The sequence below is a fragment of the Aspergillus brunneoviolaceus genome (genome assembly GCF_003184695.1).
Source record: "Aspergillus brunneoviolaceus CBS 621.78 unplaced genomic scaffold BO95scaffold_25, whole genome shotgun sequence".
Taxonomy (NCBI): domain Eukaryota; kingdom Fungi; phylum Ascomycota; class Eurotiomycetes; order Eurotiales; family Aspergillaceae; genus Aspergillus; species Aspergillus brunneoviolaceus.
In genome coordinates, this window is record NW_020290755.1 from 120,195 (window position 1) to 136,078 (window position 15,884).

General features: G+C 51.5%; 7 protein-coding genes across 7 annotated transcripts; 3 read left to right on the forward strand and 4 right to left on the reverse strand.

Moving 5' to 3' along the window:
• Positions 1–219: 219 nt before the first annotated feature.
• On the reverse strand, positions 220–1,488 carry BO95DRAFT_441730 (putative iron-sulfur cofactor synthesis protein (Isu1)). Its single transcript, XM_025586245.1, has 2 exons — positions 853–1,488; positions 220–731 (listed from the first exon to the last, which is right to left on the reverse strand). Exons 1-2 carry the CDS (start codon positions 1,307–1,309, stop codon positions 577–579), a joined length of 612 nt encoding a protein of 203 aa, XP_025443334.1. The 5' UTR covers positions 1,310–1,488; the 3' UTR covers positions 220–576.
• Positions 1,489–1,980: 492 nt separating this feature from the next.
• BO95DRAFT_386841 (uncharacterized protein) lies at positions 1,981–2,746 on the forward strand. The gene is made up of 2 exons (XM_025583503.1): positions 1,981–2,205; positions 2,373–2,746. The coding sequence occupies exons 1-2, from the start codon at positions 2,173–2,175 to the stop codon at positions 2,574–2,576; spliced, it is 237 nt and encodes a 78-aa protein (XP_025443335.1). The 5' UTR covers positions 1,981–2,172; the 3' UTR covers positions 2,577–2,746.
• Positions 2,747–3,483: 737 nt separating this feature from the next.
• Positions 3,484–5,568, reverse strand: BO95DRAFT_441732 (putative mitochondrial carrier protein). Its single transcript, XM_025586246.1, has 2 exons — positions 4,631–5,568; positions 3,484–4,578 (listed from the first exon to the last, which is right to left on the reverse strand). Exons 1-2 carry the CDS (start codon positions 5,088–5,090, stop codon positions 3,800–3,802), a joined length of 1,239 nt encoding a protein of 412 aa, XP_025443336.1. The 5' UTR covers positions 5,091–5,568; the 3' UTR covers positions 3,484–3,799.
• Positions 5,569–5,920: 352 nt separating this feature from the next.
• BO95DRAFT_386847 (ubiquinol--cytochrome-c reductase subunit 7) lies at positions 5,921–6,822 on the forward strand (the record flags this gene model as incomplete). Its single annotated transcript, XM_025583504.1, has 4 exons — positions 5,921–6,036; positions 6,237–6,345; positions 6,409–6,462; positions 6,651–6,822. 4 exons carry the CDS (start codon positions 5,921–5,923, stop codon positions 6,738–6,740), a joined length of 369 nt encoding a protein of 122 aa, XP_025443337.1. The 3' UTR covers positions 6,741–6,822.
• A 226-nt stretch (positions 6,823–7,048) lies between these two features.
• alkA (DNA-3-methyladenine glycosylase II) lies at positions 7,049–8,715 on the reverse strand. Its single transcript, XM_025586247.1, has 3 exons — positions 7,587–8,715; positions 7,398–7,520; positions 7,049–7,339 (listed from the first exon to the last, which is right to left on the reverse strand). Exons 1-3 carry the CDS (start codon positions 8,594–8,596, stop codon positions 7,276–7,278), a joined length of 1,197 nt encoding a protein of 398 aa, XP_025443338.1. The 5' UTR covers positions 8,597–8,715; the 3' UTR covers positions 7,049–7,275.
• A 1,955-nt stretch (positions 8,716–10,670) lies between these two features.
• On the reverse strand, positions 10,671–11,363 carry BO95DRAFT_441735 (uncharacterized protein). Its single transcript, XM_025586248.1, has 2 exons — positions 10,770–11,363; positions 10,671–10,713 (listed from the first exon to the last, which is right to left on the reverse strand). The coding sequence occupies exon 1, from the start codon at positions 10,997–10,999 to the stop codon at positions 10,784–10,786; it is 216 nt and encodes a 71-aa protein (XP_025443339.1). The 5' UTR covers positions 11,000–11,363; the 3' UTR covers positions 10,671–10,713; positions 10,770–10,783.
• A 2,041-nt stretch (positions 11,364–13,404) lies between these two features.
• Positions 13,405–15,526, forward strand: ecm33 (GPI-anchored protein Ecm33). The gene is made up of 3 exons (XM_025586249.1): positions 13,405–13,823; positions 13,888–14,728; positions 14,784–15,526. The coding sequence occupies exons 1-3, from the start codon at positions 13,763–13,765 to the stop codon at positions 15,082–15,084; spliced, it is 1,203 nt and encodes a 400-aa protein (XP_025443340.1). The 5' UTR covers positions 13,405–13,762; the 3' UTR covers positions 15,085–15,526.
• Positions 15,527–15,884: the final 358 nt, after the last annotated feature.

The window sequence follows — 15,884 nt, forward strand, 5'->3', positions numbered from 1 at the left end:
GATGGATGGATGGATGAATGATGATGTCAGTCCGCACTACGTAAATTGTGGCGAATCAGATAAATCCCGCCGCAGCCATTCCACATAGAAACCGAAGGGGGAAATGGTGAAGGTATGGAAGTATTGATATATATTGTAGTAATCACCGAGTCAACTTAATCACAATGGCCTGTCTTGTCTTGACTTGCTTAGCTGGGAGAGTAAAGCTCGCAAAAAAGGAAAAAAAAAAAAGAATAAGACACAAAAATTGCTGTACAGTATTGAAGTGAAGAAACAGATAACTCCGTCTTAGATCCACAATCAAGAAAAAGAAAGAAAAAAGCGAACGTTTTGTCCCACACAGCTGCTGCTTGTTTCGTTTTTCTTGTCTCTCACAAATTGAAAGAAAAGACAAGAACCATTAGCTTGCGGCGATCATGACTCGAGGTCCATCATTTATTGCTCAGCCTCCAATTCCGGTGGGTCAGGGAAAAAAAAAAGAACGATGCAAGGAGAATAATTCATATCATGGTATCGCCTTTTTTTCTTCAAATTGTGTTTTTTATTTTCAATTTTGTTCGTACTTTTGGGTCATGTTTAGGCGACAGGAGCCGCCTTCTCGGGCTGAGCATGGAGGTCCGGGATCGAGGCACCAGTACCCGCCAGGTTGGTCTTGACAGCCTTGGGGTTCTTGGTGTAGTAATCGGAGATGGCGGACTTGATGGCATCCTCGGCGAGCATGGAGCAGTGCACTGAAGAAAGGGGAAAACGGGTTAGTTTGGGGGAAAGGAAAACTTGATGACCATGATGTCACATTTTCGAAGACTAGCAAAGGAAATGAAAGCAGGAGACCGAAGGGGAAGAGAAACATACACTTGACAGGAGGCAAGCACAGCTCCTTAGCGATATCAGTGTTGCGGATCTTGGCGGCCTCGTCGAGGGTCATGCCGCGGACCAACTCGGTCAGGTAGCTGGAGCTGGCGATGGCACTGCCGCAGCCGAAGGTCTTGAACTTGACGTCGCTGATCACGTTGGTGTCCTTGTCGACGCGGATCTGGAGCTTCATCACGTCACCGCAGGCCGGGGCACCGACGAGACCCGTGCCGACGTCGACGCTCTTGGCCATGGAACCCACGTTGCGGGGGTTGGAGTAGTGGTCGAGGACCTTCTCGTGGTAGCCCCGGCCCTGCTGCTGGAGAGGAGACGGGGCGGACGCCGCCCGCAGGCTCGAGATCTGGGTCTGCTGCACGCCGGCGACGGCGGGGGCGAGGATGCGAGGCGAGAGAGCGCCCGCGGAGCGGGGAGCGACTGTTACGAGACGGCGGAACATTGTGGGTGGTTATGTGAGAGAGGCGAGGAAAAAAGAAGAGAAAGGGGTATCGTGCAATAGGCTGTTAGGAAGATATGGTAATGGTTTTGAGCAACAGAAGTGATGGTCGTTGATGAGATTGGGAGAAGAAAGGGTTGATGAATTGGACGGCGAGGTGTGTGATGAAAGATTGATAGTCGATGATTGATTTGATGGAGGGAGGGAAAGTTGAACTACTAGCTTAGTCCGTCCGTCTTATTCGCCGGCGCTAATCCCTTTCCAGAAACCCCGTTGCCTCCGCGGACCGGCTTCGGAGATACGAGGAAATGCGGTCTTCGGAATGACGTTCGCTCCCCCTTTGCTGCAGCTAAGAAATAAGTACAGGAAGTGCAGTACAGGGAGATTGAGTGAGTGACTGACTGACTGTTGATTCGTAGTTGCTGAACCCCTTTCTTATCGCGGCGTTGCTGCGACTGGATTGCATTCGTACCAAATAGTGTATAGTGTCTAGTGTCTAGTTACTGTACAGTCCAAGTGCCCGCGGGAAGAACAGTTCGTTCTAGTCTGGTTCTGGTATGGCGGGCACTTCGGCCAACGGGAACGGTCTGCAGGCGGCATTACCAAGCACTCAAGGTCTCGTCCCCCGGTTCTCGTCCTGGCCTTCATCTGATAATTTTGCCCACTGCTTTCCAGTTTCCTGTTTCCACTTCCCACCTCCGCCCTCTGTTTGTCTACGTCTACCTCGGAACAACCCTGGCCCCGGCTACTATTCCCCCGAAAGCCTGTCCACACTAACAACAAATCGTGGCCGCTGAACAGGCTACGTGCCTGGTCTTACACTTGACTATCAAAACACCCACCCTTCCTATAAGCATTTCAAAATAATGGCCGGAAAGACACTAGGCCGATCGTCGGGGGTAAGTTGACAGGCGTGTACGGAGTAGTCTAGTCATTATACTCGTACTTTTTTATTCCCCCTCTGGTCTCCTTACTCCATACTTCCCTCTTGTATGAGAATGACTAATCTACCACCACCACCACCACCACAACATCAACCCTATCTGACTATGTATCGAATCTCCAGTCCCTCAACGCCCCCATAGCCGCCTTCACCATGGCGGTCATCCTCTGCTCTTACTGCATCAGTTCCATCCATACTGCCCGTCGCGAAGCACAGTCCTCTCCCCCCATCACTAGTACCACCAATCCCCGTCCCAAGCGGGCGGACGCTCAACAATCCTGGGTCCAGCAGGCTTTGGAGGAAAGCCGGGGCGGCAAGGACTCTTGATTCGCGCGCATGAGATTCAATTGCTCGATATTCAAAATCTTACTGGAGAAGAGAAGAGCTACAGGCTACAGCTGGCTGGTATGCCTTTGGATGGGTCATGTTCTGTAGATAAAGTTGTACTTTTGCATTATTGTGTCCCTATGTGAACAGAAGAGATATATATCCTCCAGGCCGATCAGCCTTGCATGAGTAAACAGAAGCTGTGTATTTGGGGCCGGGCCCAAAGACAACTAACAGTAAACAGCTTCCACCATCAGGAATGATTGGCAGAATCGCATCAGGCCAAGCCCAACCGACGCCCCGAGGCAGAATATCCACGAGTCAGAATTTTCAGTGTATGAATAGTCATATCCCAGGCCTTATGAAGACTACCAGGATCTACCATTTGAAAAATGTTCATCATATCGATGGATAAGTGTGCTGGAGGATGAGGGAGGACTGGACGGTCGCTGCGACCTGACGTCTGGGAAACCGAGTCATTCTGATGAGGCCTTCATCGAGGCCTATTGAGTGCTGGAGGATAATAGCATCATGATGGTCATTCCAGATTCGATGCTAAGGAGTGGCGCGCGGTCACTCCATGGTGAAGCATTCCGGATCATAGTGTGGCGATCGACACCTCCGTTGAAGCGCTTGCCTCCATCATGGCAGTTTGGCTCAACAGAGTAACCTGAGCAAGGATGCGAGCATGGAAGAGAGGGAAAACTTTTCGAAAAGTCGCAGCGGGATATTTTAGTGTGTGTATCACGTGACCACACCGCTTACAGGAAATAGCATCTTATTGGCTGGCTGGTTGACGATATTCGATTCCAGCATTGCGCTACACTGCGTGGCCTAGTGGAGAGGCTAACTACCATCTAGTATAGGGTTAGAAAGAATAGAAGAATACGACAGAGAGGAGAGTGTTGTACGACAGACTATATACAATTGCATTGATGACTTATTCTGTTCATGAAAGGGAAGACGCTCAATACCACAAAATGGCGAACCACAAGAACAGGAAACAATCAAAGCTTCACATGTCAGGGCCTGTCACTTTACCCCGGCACCACCATTGATACAAGGCCGAGGTATCATCCATAGAACAATGTGTAATGTGTAAGCAGACCAATAAAAGAGCCTTGAATCTCTTCAATCATCAACAGCCTGACAAGCGGCAAGCAGCAAACACGATTATCCCTCCGTTGCATGTCCCCGTAACAATAATTTAATGATCTAGTAATTTATAGCGCATCAGAAGAGTCGCTGGCTTTGCCCTCTTGCACTTCCAGCTTCAGCTTTCCTTCATGTTGTATATGCGAAATGGCCTTCCGGAGGTATTCATAGGTAAGCATGGTAGTCATCGCAGCCGGTACAGCACGGAACAAATTCGTGCCAATTCCAGAGTAGAATGCACGCCAGCCTTCCTCCCTGAGAATTGTCTGGCAAGTGCGGATAATTCCCGTATATCGCGGCCGATTGGGCATTCCGTCCGAGGAAGCCGCGCCTGGAGGGCGACCACGATCCGGGGGATGGTCCAATCCACCTCGGAACGCGATTTCCTCTGGGGAGGATGCTGGAGACGTCCGCTGCTGAGTCTGAAGTCTCGTCCGAAGCACTTCGTGTGGATAGGTGACGGTGCTAGCGCAGACCTTGCTGAGAAAAGTGGCGGCAGTGATTCCGATCCAGTGAGAACTGCCGTTGTCAGGATGCTCCCCGATCCCATATCCCGTGAAAGCCATCTTCAAGTATTCGTATAGGGGAAATTGAATGGCAACGTGCGTCAAGCCTAATAGCGCCGGCGTGAGTCCCGAATAAAATGAGCGAATCCCTTCAGTCCTGTACATCTTCCGAGCGGCATCCCAAGTGCTGTTATACTGCCACGGGGCCCGAAGCCCTTCACTGCTAGATTTAAGGCTTTGGGACATAAGTCGCGTCTTGATGACCCAGATTGGGTTCGTCGCAAGTGTAGAGCAGGCGCCAGCTGTCAGAGAAGCGTACCCTCTGGAGAGCCACCAGCTGTCTATTGAATAAAGTCAGCAGCGTCAATCAGTAGACATAGAGAACTCTCTTACCAGTAGTCTCGTAGAAATATTCCCGGGAACGATCGTAAACGGCCAGATAGACAGCCCACGTCGGAAGGTATCCCAGCAGCATGGGACCTAGTCCTTGATATAAGCCTCGAATTCCGTCTTCCCGCCAAATTACCCTTCCGGTACCAAGCATGCCCCGATACAGCTCCTTCGTTTCGACCGCCTTGCCGCGCCGTCGTGCGAATCCACCTTGAGCCTGCAGTTTGGTCTTGATCACATCCAAGGGACAGGTGACAATACCCGACGCTACACCCGCACTAGCTCCACAGAAGGGTGTAATCCAGACGTCAGGTATGCGCGTGGAGATCATCTCGAGGCGATCAACGAAGGTCGAGTTCGTCAGCATGGGGGGCGGTGTATCAGGCGTAGAGGGTGATGCAGGACCCTGCTGCTCTTGAGAACCGCTGGTGGCATCCGAAGAGCCATGTCCTTCGGAATACATGTTCGCAGCCAGTGCGCAAGCAGTTATTGGTTCGTTTTATATGTCACCGAGGGTTCCCGGATCCGAGCATATCGGTGCTCGCTCCGGAACCCAGTATGATCCTTTATCAAATCGTGGTGGAATGCGGAAGAATGGCGTCGTTGAGAGCACGGGCGACGAGATAGCGACACTCAAAACTGATGAAAACGCTGATGACACCCCTTTAAGCCGAGGCTGGCCAGCGATTGCTTTGATGCGTTGCGAGGTTACCCTGTCGGGGGCACAGACGGGGGCGGGGTCTGGAAGATCGACTCAACGCTACTATCGGAGGTCGGAATGGCAGAACCTTTCAAGTGAAAATATATTCAGCGAATGATCCTCCCCATGCCTAACGAGCAATGAAGATTCCAGGGCAATGAGCATAAAAGCCAGTAACTCAAGTGGGAGCAGGGAACTTGAAAGACACGGAAAAGGACGGAGTCGTGTGGGCGAGATGAATTGAATTGCGTTAGTTAGCAGCAACGCTCGCTCTAAGTCAGGTGGAGTAAATCCACAATAGACCGGCACCAAGCGCCGTTAGCGCCTGAGGCACCGACAGTTCACCGGGCAGGGTGTCGACGCTCGGGGAACCTATCACGTGAGACATATTATGGACAAAATCGGACAATTCGTGGTGCCTCAGGCCCAAATTCGGATGTTTTTGGGAAAGTTCACCCGCCGAACCTCCGTTTTGCACAATCTCCAACGTCGGGTCGTCTCCTGCTAAGCTTGCCTTGACATCTCGCAGTCCTCCCCCGCCACACCACCTTGTCAATTGGACTTTCTCACGCCCGCTGCTGGGATCTATCACAATGTCCGCCCCTTCCATCACCAACTTCATTGTCAAGCGCCCATGGCTCAAGCGCTGGATGACGCCACTCGCCCAGTGGTACACCGACGCCGCCGGCTACAGAAGACTCGGTCTTAAGTAGGTGTCCTCGCCATTCAATCTGCTCAGACTGGCATTCGATGTATTCGGTATACAGCGGTGAAAGACTCCGGAGGGTATATCATGAACTTCTCATGATGTTCTGTGTGAACCCTTGCTCATACCCGCATCGCTGCCTGCCCTGGACAAATCATCCTTCGCGTTTGCTTCCAAAGGCACCATGAACTGACCGGGCGTAGGGCCGACGACCTGATCCCCGAGGAGAGCGACGTTGTTCAGACTGCTCTCAAGCGTCTTCCTCCCAAGGAGGCCTACGACCGCATCTTCCGTATCCGCAGAGCATTCCAGGTTCGCCCTACCGAAGACCCCGATATCACAAAGAAGCAACAGGCTAACGAAGCTCGGAAACAGTGCTCCGTCTCTCACACCCTTCTCCCCCCTGCTGAGCAGACCAAGCCCGAGGAGGTGAGTCCAATCTGATCCCATGCCTTCCGAGTATAGGCCGTTCAGTTCTCCGCAAACCGTCTCGGCCAATCCCGTGAGCCGGATTTGTCACCTGGACGGAACTTGGAGAACGGTGCACGGACAGGCTACATCTCTCTGTCCCGACCAATTCCCAACCATTCGACCACATATACTAATGATGACTACAGGATGTTGAGTACCTGAGCCCCATCATCCGCGAGATCGAGAAGGAGAAGAAGGAGCGTGAAGACCTCGACACCCTCGTCGTCCGCCGGTAATTGATTCATTAATTCGAGCCCTTTTGTTACCGGAATTAGACTGTCGTCGTCAGGAATCGTGGACGGTCGGGATAGAAATGAGAAAAAGAATTTATCTTGCCCGATTCAGCTGAGATGCTACCCACCACTGGCACCCAGCTAACGCTTCATCGAACCTTTTGATATGTCGCTCAACCACGTGTACTGATACTGTACAAATCCATCTGTCTTCGTCCATTGCTATGCTTCATTCCATTTTGCAGTTTGCAGCTTGCAGTTTGCAATGATTGTAACCGTTTTCACGGCACTCCATGCCTCGAGTGTCATTCCTCTATATAACGACGTGGTCTACGTCATCAATGGAGAACTCAGGCTTATACACAAAATGCATGGGTTCTTTGGACTATGCTCGCCTTGCTATCCAAGATATCCTGTCACATCTAGGGGGCTAGCTAGCCCATAGGGTTGGCTGTATACAGTTCTATAGTCTCATATGCATCCCTCGGTGGACTGTGCAGACCAAGGGCCTTTACATCATCACTTACTCTCCCCAGACCTATGAGCTCATCACGGCGAGATTTACATCCGTCACTCGCCACATGTACCACATGAAGAGGCTCCTAGGATAGATGTAAGCAATGAGGAGCGCCCATAGCACATAGCAGTTCCAATACGTACCTGTATGGGGCGTACTTGGCGGCCAACTCCAGCATATCTGTTTCAGCCATGTATTTAAACTTACCTCCACCTTTCCCCTTCAACTTGCTTACATCCTTTCCTGTAAACACGGCGCATCCTCTCCTGAGAAGAACTTATTTAGCGGACTACGATCGACGGTGGAGGCAACGAGGAAGAGGGTTGACGTACTGCACGCCCAGATCACCGGTCGAGAAGACGTCTATGCGCTTCAAGGCAAAGCAAGCAAACATCTCCACGGACCAGAGGCCCAAGCCCCTCACGGCCGTCAGCTTCTGGACCAACTCCTCGTCCGTGGCGTTCAGCAGCATCCGCGCGCTCAACTCCCCGTCGGCGAATTTCCGCGACAGCCCCAGGATATACTCGGCCTTGCGCTGGGAGAGGCCCGCTGTCCGCAGCGTCTCGATCTCCATCCTGATGATGTCCTCCGGCGTCGGAAACCTGTCCGCATCCGTCCCGTGCTCTCCTGTAGTTGTGAACAATGCCACGAATTTATCACGGATCGACTTGGCCGCCGCACCAGATACCTGCTGTCCGATGATGCTCTGGACCAGGCTTCGGAAGGGGTCGATCTCTTCCGCCAGCCCCTCCGGGGTGAAGAGCGGGCACGGGTGGGCCTTGATGAGCGGTTCGAGTCGAGGGTCCGTCGCGATTAGATGGGCAGTTGCTTTCTCGAGGAGCGTCCCCGTCGTGGCGGTCGGCCGTGGTCGGCCTGTCTTGGTGGGCGACTCATTCTCCGTTCCGGGAGGGTAGGCGACGAGTGAGGAGCCGTGCGGGGTCAGGAGAGTTGCGTTGGTGCGGTGCGGCTCGACGGGTCGGTCGAGAGGAGGAGGAGGAGGAGGAGAAGGGGTGCTCGCCCTGTGATCATGATTACCAGGCACGGGGTCCCAGATGTTAGCAGGCGCTGCTGATCTGTTGTTCTCCGAGTCGGAGGGCGCTGTGGCGGATGAGGGTGTAGACTTGGCTGGGGTCGAGCTTGAAGGGGCAATCTGCTCTGGGGCCGTTGCATGCAGGGCTTTCTTGCCCCTGGCTGATGGTTTTCGTGCTTTGGAGACCTTGTTGCTCGGTTGGCGGCTGCGGCTGCTGCTGTTCCTGACTTGTGCGGTGGTGGTTGGCTGCAGCACTGGTACTTTGCCAGTGGGCAGTGCGCTCAGACGAGCGGAACGCCGTAACGCCATCATACCCGCAAGTGGTGGTATATAATCAATACTGGTACAGTGGTGCTTGTAGGAAGTCAGAGCGCGAATGCACATACTCTGACGGCGTCAGTCACTCGTTGCAGCGGTTACTCTTGGCGGAGTGACGTCGCGAGGGCGCAGGGGAGCAACGGAGGCCAATAAGCTGGGCCGCCGGGTCGAGAGCATCAACATACATGCTCACCATTGAGCATTATCACTCGTGGAGAATTGAAAGGACTGATTCTCTAGGTCGTTCAATTCTTTTCTGCTCCTATGCCGGCTATCAACCCCCATTGAACCTGTCGACTTCACAGTAATCGTTACAACAAAGGATAGCTAGTCGGTTCCACAAGAGATTCGCCGTGCGTGCTCACTACTGTAGCTCGATGCTGTCTCCTCTCCAGGTCTAGACATCTAAACTGGTTCAGCCATTCCACAGTCGCAATGTCTTCGGGATATGTCACTTGCTATGTGATCAATGGAGTTCTGCCCACACTGAACCAACTTCAGCTTACTGGTCCTTCTCCATGCCGATTACCCCTTTTCATTATGACCGTCTCCTTTATGATCGCTCCTACTCTCGAACGCATACATAGTTAGTCCTCACCGCTCTAACCCGAGATGGAACGGTCAAGAAGCATGGACAATTGCTGAATAGATTGCTTTTCTCCGTCGACAGCAGTGGACCACACAGAATATATGATCAACTCCATGGGAGTTCTTCCAGTGTGGAACTGAATCTGTGGACGGAAGACTCCGTTGCAAATCGCTGGAAAGGGCCCGATTGGCTATGTCTCAAGCATTTGTTTGGCACTGGGATGTGGTTCACATGAAATAAGAAAACACTTTTTTTTTTGTTTGTTTTTTTTGCTTGCTGGCCGAGATTCTTCTTTGCATCCACTCACGGAGGGGATTGGAGGCAAAAATTGGTGGCGCATATCTGCCCAGGGAATTGGTTTTGGTGGCGGATGACTTTCGAAGGGGGCAGGTTTACAGTTGGACAGCCAATGAGAAAGGTTAATTACCATCAACCATTGGTAGGTAAGGAATCGGACCTTTACGATCGATACCGATAGCGTGGGCTTGCGTCATCGATTGAGCGGACCATGGTCGTGGTACAAGTTGCACATCCACACGAAAAGAAGAAGAAAAAAGCAAAGTGGACCACTCTCTTAGTCGTTTGTATAACTCTGAGAAGGTCAACTGACTCTTTGTAGGAGGTAGGAGGTGATGGTATGCATCTCATAGATGCGACTTACAGTACGTCTGTTTGTGTGGCAGAACGAGACAGTCTGCATGGGTATGGTATGCTTCCAATACCAAGTATGTTAGGGGCCAGAACGGCCGCGTTGGTCGCCGTTTGATAAAGGGAGGTCCCGAGGTCAGGACTTACATTGGGGTCCCAAAACCAACTAGTAGACAGCTAGAACACTCGAAAGAGCCTGATGTTCTATTAACCAGGTACTAGAAATGAAAGCGAAAGCTTTCCTCGGCTCATTAGGAGAAAATGAAGTATAAATCAGAGCAACGGGCGGCATAAGGCTATGTGGTGATGAGGCCGCCGACATAGGAAATGGTAAGAGACAGACCTGTCTCTATGGTTAGTAGGCATTAGGATCTCAGCAATTGATCGAATCGCGTATGATTACTCCGTAGCATGCTTTCAATCGTAGTGCGATGCAAGAGCATGACTGCCAGTGGCGCACGCCGAGCGTTGACACCGAGACATCGGAGCGGGTGTTTGTATACAACGCATCAGTGATGATTGTGGACGTGTCCGGTAGAAGAACTGCCATGATTCACACCTGATACCTAGACGTCGTGGTTGACAAGTCATTCCGGGATTGCTGCATTCTACTCGTATAGTCACGGATTTCCTTTGTTCTTATCAGCGAAAAGGAGAAGTTAGACTACTGTCAGTCTGTCACTGAGTAGAGGGATTAGCTTAGTTTACTAGTACACTATACAGTCGTTAGCCGGGGCAAGCCACCCGCGTCGTCGTGGCGCTAGGGCGAACGTGCTCGCTGGTAAAGGTTGATTACGGAGGAACCTCCATGCAGAGCAACAACAACTCTAACTTACCACCCGAGGACTTTGCATGGACTCGATGCACAATAGAGGTATTTGTTCCGCTGGACTCTCACGCTCAAGTCGACTGACTGACTGACAAACGTAGCATCCCTAGTGAGCTTAATATACATACCATCGTTCCTCTGCTCTGGATCGCAAGGGCGCATTGCGCCACTTTAAGAAGGATAGTCGATTGCCGTGTTGGGTCTGATTATTGCGACCGATAAGTTGTGGAGTCTTCTTTTTTTTTATTTCGTTCTCGTTCGATGGGTCTGATGGTAGCTGAAGAACTCTAAAGCCGATCAAGGAGGAACAAGCAATAGCGGCAGTGACCATGACGATCAAATTTCCAGGAATTTTTTCAGATGTTATGTTGGGTCAGTCTTGCGTTCGTCCCCTCCTCGCTGACTCATGGTTGCTACGAGTAAAAAAGTGCTACTCGTACTACTTCATCATCCACCAGCAGCTTCCTTACAGGCTAGGTATCGTCGATAATGCAGAGTGTCGCTTAGAGACCATTGATAGCGCACGTAGATAGAGTCATCTCATGAGTGTTTCAGGTCATCATCACTGGTCGGAGACGATGGACCTATGACATCCTGCTACCTCCGACTAGCTGCACACTTCAAGGTTGGGCAGTGACAGTACTTCCATCCATCGGCAGGCTTATCCAGCCGGACCAATGTACCTAGACTGTACGGTATGTAAGTTACGCCCTAGAGGTAATACCAGATCTGCTCACTATTCCAGCCTTTGCCCAGACGATGTGGGTCTTACTACCGGTGGTATGAAAAGTTACAGTGGTGCTACGTATGAATGATAGCAGCACGTGATAATCTCGCCCTTGATGGGTTTCCTGTCTCGCCACTTCGCTCGGTGGGTTTATTATTAGGTTTTCTGGTGAGGGCACTGCATCTGTTTATCCGCTCTCCCAGGTCTGGTACCCACCCGTACCTGAAGCCAAGATACTCATACAAATTGAGTTTGCAGGCGAAGAAGAAAAGCAATGAAGGGTGATGAGGTCTCTTGTAGAACGATCTCAGCTATATGCTCCCAAACAATAGCCATCTTGGGTTGAAAGTCAATATTGTCAAGATGAGGCACAATGGTGGCTGATACCCGAGCTGTGAACAATGGAATTCCCGAACCTGCTGCTACTGCTGTTGTTGCCAAGCACATACCAACGTACGGCAGGCGAGAAACCAAGAGTCGCGCGTCGGTCTTTCGTAGCCTGCCAGTGGCGGGGCTCCCTCAGATTCCAATAAATTCAGATCGACCACTACGCGACGACCCGGCTCAATAACAACACTTAGCCTTTACATTCTTGGAAACGTGCCATCCAGGCCCCGGGCCCCGGCAGTCCTGGACAACTCAATAATCGACAAATGTTGGCTAATGATAGAATCTGAAATTAGATGATTTGTGTGAAGAAGGGAGGGAAGGAGGAGGGGGGGCAGACGGGGTGTCAAATACATATTAGGTGGAACAGATAGGTCCTTCGGGAGCTTCCTAAACAATGTAAATGAAAAGAGGTCTGGCCCCCCTCCTAGCGGCGAGATGCTAATTTTGTATCGACTTGCCTTGCCTGTGCTGGTGCATCATCGTCATTTTACCTCGCTCCAGTCCCAATTTCCCGCGACGCATCGCCAGCTGCATTCCGTCGAAGGGGCGCATTTTCATTTCACTGTCGAATTTCCGCTGTCTGGGTCGCAGTCGGTCATGACAAGAAAGAGAAAGAGTCTACCCCGTCGCTCGCAGTACCGATGTGAATACTCCCTCCGTACTGTCTCTAGAATTCAGTTCAGAGTCAATTGATGATGTATGACGTCGGACGCACTGGAGACTCTGTTCTCAATCCATTCATAGAACTAGGTGCTTCCTGGCAGGTGCAGTGTAGGTAGGGCAGCGAAGAATATCTCATTGGATGAAAGTATGAACCACCAGTCATCACTGGGCAGTCACGGTCATGTAAACACTACTAATAGTCCAGTAAATCTCTGGTCTTGGAAGCAGCAGAGACAGTTAGACATTTTTGTTTTGGTATGGTGATGGGGAGAGGGGAGAGGGGAGGGGGGGGGGGGGAAAGGGGCTGCTGAGCGAATCAGAAAGGGTTGTCAGGCATGATCATTGGCGAAGTGTTACAAGATGGAGCAGTCTAAGAAGTCCTAGGATGGACTGTTTCCGGTCAGAAATTCAGAAGAACCGGATTCCTGTGGGTTTGGATCATGCTGGTGGCCGGTTTATTATTCTTTTCCCGCCGCCTTCCCGGTACTTTCGTTACCATGGACACACTCTGGAAGGAGCCAGATTCATTCAGGTACTAAGTAAGTTACTAAGTAAATTGTACCTAGAAGGTACAATTACTTCCAGGATCTCTGTAAGTTACGGTGTAGTGTATGGTTTTTGCTGTGTTCATACACAGTCCGGTAACGTCGCAAGGAGATTCACTCTTCAATTCCCCCCGGTCTCAGGTCCACACCTAAACTAAACTAAACTAAACCTCGGGGCCACGACTCCTTTCTCGTCCTCCCTGAAAGTCTTCCTTCCCACTTTCTTGGTGGTTTTTCCTTCTTGTTATCCCAGTCTTTCTTTCTTCTCCTCCTCTTCCTCCCACTCGCTCGCTTCTTTCTCTTCTCTTCTCTCTTCCATATCAGAAAGTGCCTGCCTAATCCGCCGCACCAAACAAACCGATTCTTTCCTTCCCTTGAAGGCAATCGCTAAAACAAAACTTGAACAAAAAGCTTCTCCTTCGTTGAAGCTCCCTTCTTCCATTCGTTTATTTATTGTTTCGCTTCCACCCCTTTCCAGCTCTTACGCTTAACTTGACTACAAAGGGCCACGCCTTGCCCAGACTTCACAAAAATCCACTCTCCAGTCATTGGTAGGTTTCCATGTTTGTTTTCATTGTCCCACTCTCTTCCTGCGTCGCTCAAATAGATCTGCTTGCTTCCGCATCAGCTGTCGAGTGAGCCCGATACTGCATGTCAGAATCTTGCAGCCAGTCTTGGAAGACAGGCTTCTAAAATCACCCACCATCACGATTCTTCCAAGGCTAACGTCAAGTTCTGGATTCGAACAGTCTAAACTCAACTCGAAACAATGGCCATCATCAAATACGCTATTCCCGCCATCGCTGCGGCCCAGGTCGCCCTCGCTGCCAGTGAGTGAATTTCTTCCTGGGTTGCCGAGATGACAGTTGCAATTCTTACTGACCACGAAATCAGGCTGTGGTAGCAGCGGCAGCACCATCAAGATCGCCAGCCAGAGCGATGCCGACAGCTACGCCACTTGCACGAAGCTCACCGGTGACGTTGAGATCAGCGAGAGCTTCTCTGGTGACCTGAGCATCAACGGTCCCTACGAGATCACCGGTGGACTCTCTAGCGATGGCGCCAGCAACCTCACCTCGCTCACCTCCACCAGCCTTGCCACGATCGGCGACACCTTCAAGCTGAACGGTCTGACCACCCTGACCACCCTCAGCTTGACCAACCTGAGCAGCGTCGGTGCCATCTCCTGGACCGCCCTCCCTGAGCTCCAGTCTCTCGACTTCACCAAGGGTGTCTCCGAGGCTGGCGATGTCGAGATCACCAACACCGGTCTGACCAGCTTGGATGGTATCTCTCTCAAGAGCGTCGGCACTTTCGACATCACCGAGAACACCAACCTGAAGACCGTCAACGTCAACGACCTGACCAACGCCACTGGTCTGATCAACTTCGCTGGTAACCTGGACTCTCTCCAGATTATCCTCCCCAACCTTGCCGGTGGTACCAACATGACCTTCCGCAACGTCAGCGCCGTCTCTATCCCCTCCCTCAAGGAGCTGAGCGGACAGCTCGGCTTCTGGGGCAACTCTTTCTCCAACTTCAGCGCTGCCAACCTCACCAGCACTGGCGATCTCGTCTTCGACGACAACTCCGACCTTACCAACATCAGCATGCCCGTCCTCAAGACCGTCAACGGTGGTTTCCAAATTGCCCGTAACGACAAGCTCGAGGAGATCTCTTTCCCCGACCTTGAGACTGTTACTGGTGCCATTGACTTCAGCGGTGAATTCAACTCGTAAGTTGCCTACATTTGCACTTGACTCTATGTGCCTTGACTAACTTGCTTCTAGTGTCTCTCTTCCCGCTCTCGAGGAGGTCAAGGGTGGTTTCAACGTCCAGAGCACCGGTAACCTGACCTGCAGCACCTTCGAGAAGATGCACAGCAACAACGTCATCCGTGGTACCTACAAGTGCACCCAGACCTCCCACCCCACCACTAAGGACGGCTCTTCCGGCACCACCACTTCCACCAGCAGCACCAGCTCCGCTTCTTCCACCTCCAGCGACAGCGCCTCTGTCATGAACATTGTCAACGTCCCCGCCATGGGTGCCGCTGCCATCTTCGGTGCTTTCGTCCAGTACCTTTTGTAAAGGGCCTCCGATAGTGATTGTTTGCGTGTGCCGCTTTTATTAAACCCCTATGATGGTCGTTGTGTGTAAAGTTGCTTAAGGAGCAATTGGTCGTTATTCCCAGTACTCTGCTGTTCTTATGATAATAATTTGAATATTGGGTTGAGCAACATTTGCGCAGCAGTGCTTGCCTTCGAAGAAATGATGGTTTATTCTTGTGTTTATCCTGCTTAATATGGAGACGCGGCCACGGGCTTGTGGACGGTTCGCCCTTTGGCCGCCCGCATCCAACGCTGGGTTGGATTGTGGCCACCGGGCTTTCGCCCCCAGTGAGCGGTCTCGACGTGTGTTATAGACGTTCCTTTGCTGTTTTACGCTGCTTCGTTGCATGCTAGTGCATTGCTTTTGTACTTGATTAATTCATCGTCCATACTTGAACCTATCGAATCCCCCTCTTTCTTTTCTCCAGTAGTTCCAATCTGCAGTGCACTCATGCAGCCCGACAGACCGTGGTGCCAAACTTAATCTCCACCGGAATCATCGAGCGTGCATTGAGCTGCATTCGTATCTGCCTGGCCAGCCCAGACTCTGAATCATATGTATATGGTTGGACGCCTTCATGGGTCCGTCTCTTCGCCGATGCACCATCCTCTGATCCGCCGCGGATGACGATAAGTATCATATGACATATAACTTCCCTTTTTACCCATCCAGGCATACGCCATCTGAGACGTCTGCCCGGAGGGGAAAAGTGTGTTGTCCTCCGACGACGCACGGCTCTCGCAGCCGGTGGGTCGGTCGAAACCTTTGGTCTGCTCAGT

Coding starts and splice junctions, on each gene's coding strand:
- BO95DRAFT_441730 (XM_025586245.1), bottom strand. CDS start 1,309: ATGTTCCGCCGTCTCGTAACAGTCGCTCCCCGCTCCGCGGGCGCTCTC. Junction 732..852: donor GTGCTTGCCTCCTGTCAAGT/GTATGTTTCTCT, acceptor CCCTTTCTTCAG/TGCACTGCTCCATGCTCGCC.
- BO95DRAFT_386841 (XM_025583503.1), top strand. CDS start 2,173: ATGGCCGGAAAGACACTAGGCCGATCGTCGGGG. Junction 2,206..2,372: donor CACTAGGCCGATCGTCGGGG/GTAAGTTGACAG, acceptor TCGAATCTCCAG/TCCCTCAACGCCCCCATAGC.
- BO95DRAFT_441732 (XM_025586246.1), bottom strand. CDS start 5,090: ATGTATTCCGAAGGACATGGCTCTTCGGATGCCACCAGCGGTTCTCAA. Junction 4,579..4,630: donor ATATTTCTACGAGACTACTG/GTAAGAGAGTTC, acceptor TTTATTCAATAG/ACAGCTGGTGGCTCTCCAGA.
- alkA (XM_025586247.1), bottom strand. CDS start 8,596: ATGATGGCGTTACGGCGTTCCGCTCGTCTGAGCGCACTGCCCACTGGC. Junction 7,521..7,586: donor ACCGGTGATCTGGGCGTGCA/GTACGTCAACCC, acceptor AGTTCTTCTCAG/GAGAGGATGCGCCGTGTTTA. Junction 7,340..7,397: donor GCCAAGTACGCCCCATACAG/GTACGTATTGGA, acceptor CATCTATCCTAG/GAGCCTCTTCATGTGGTACA.
- BO95DRAFT_441735 (XM_025586248.1), bottom strand. CDS start 10,999: ATGGTCACTGCCGCTATTGCTTGTTCCTCCTTGATCGGCTTTAGAGTT.
- ecm33 (XM_025586249.1), top strand. CDS start 13,763: ATGGCCATCATCAAATACGCTATTCCCGCCATCGCTGCGGCCCAGGTC. Junction 13,824..13,887: donor CCAGGTCGCCCTCGCTGCCA/GTGAGTGAATTT, acceptor CCACGAAATCAG/GCTGTGGTAGCAGCGGCAGC. Junction 14,729..14,783: donor TTCAGCGGTGAATTCAACTC/GTAAGTTGCCTA, acceptor ACTTGCTTCTAG/TGTCTCTCTTCCCGCTCTCG.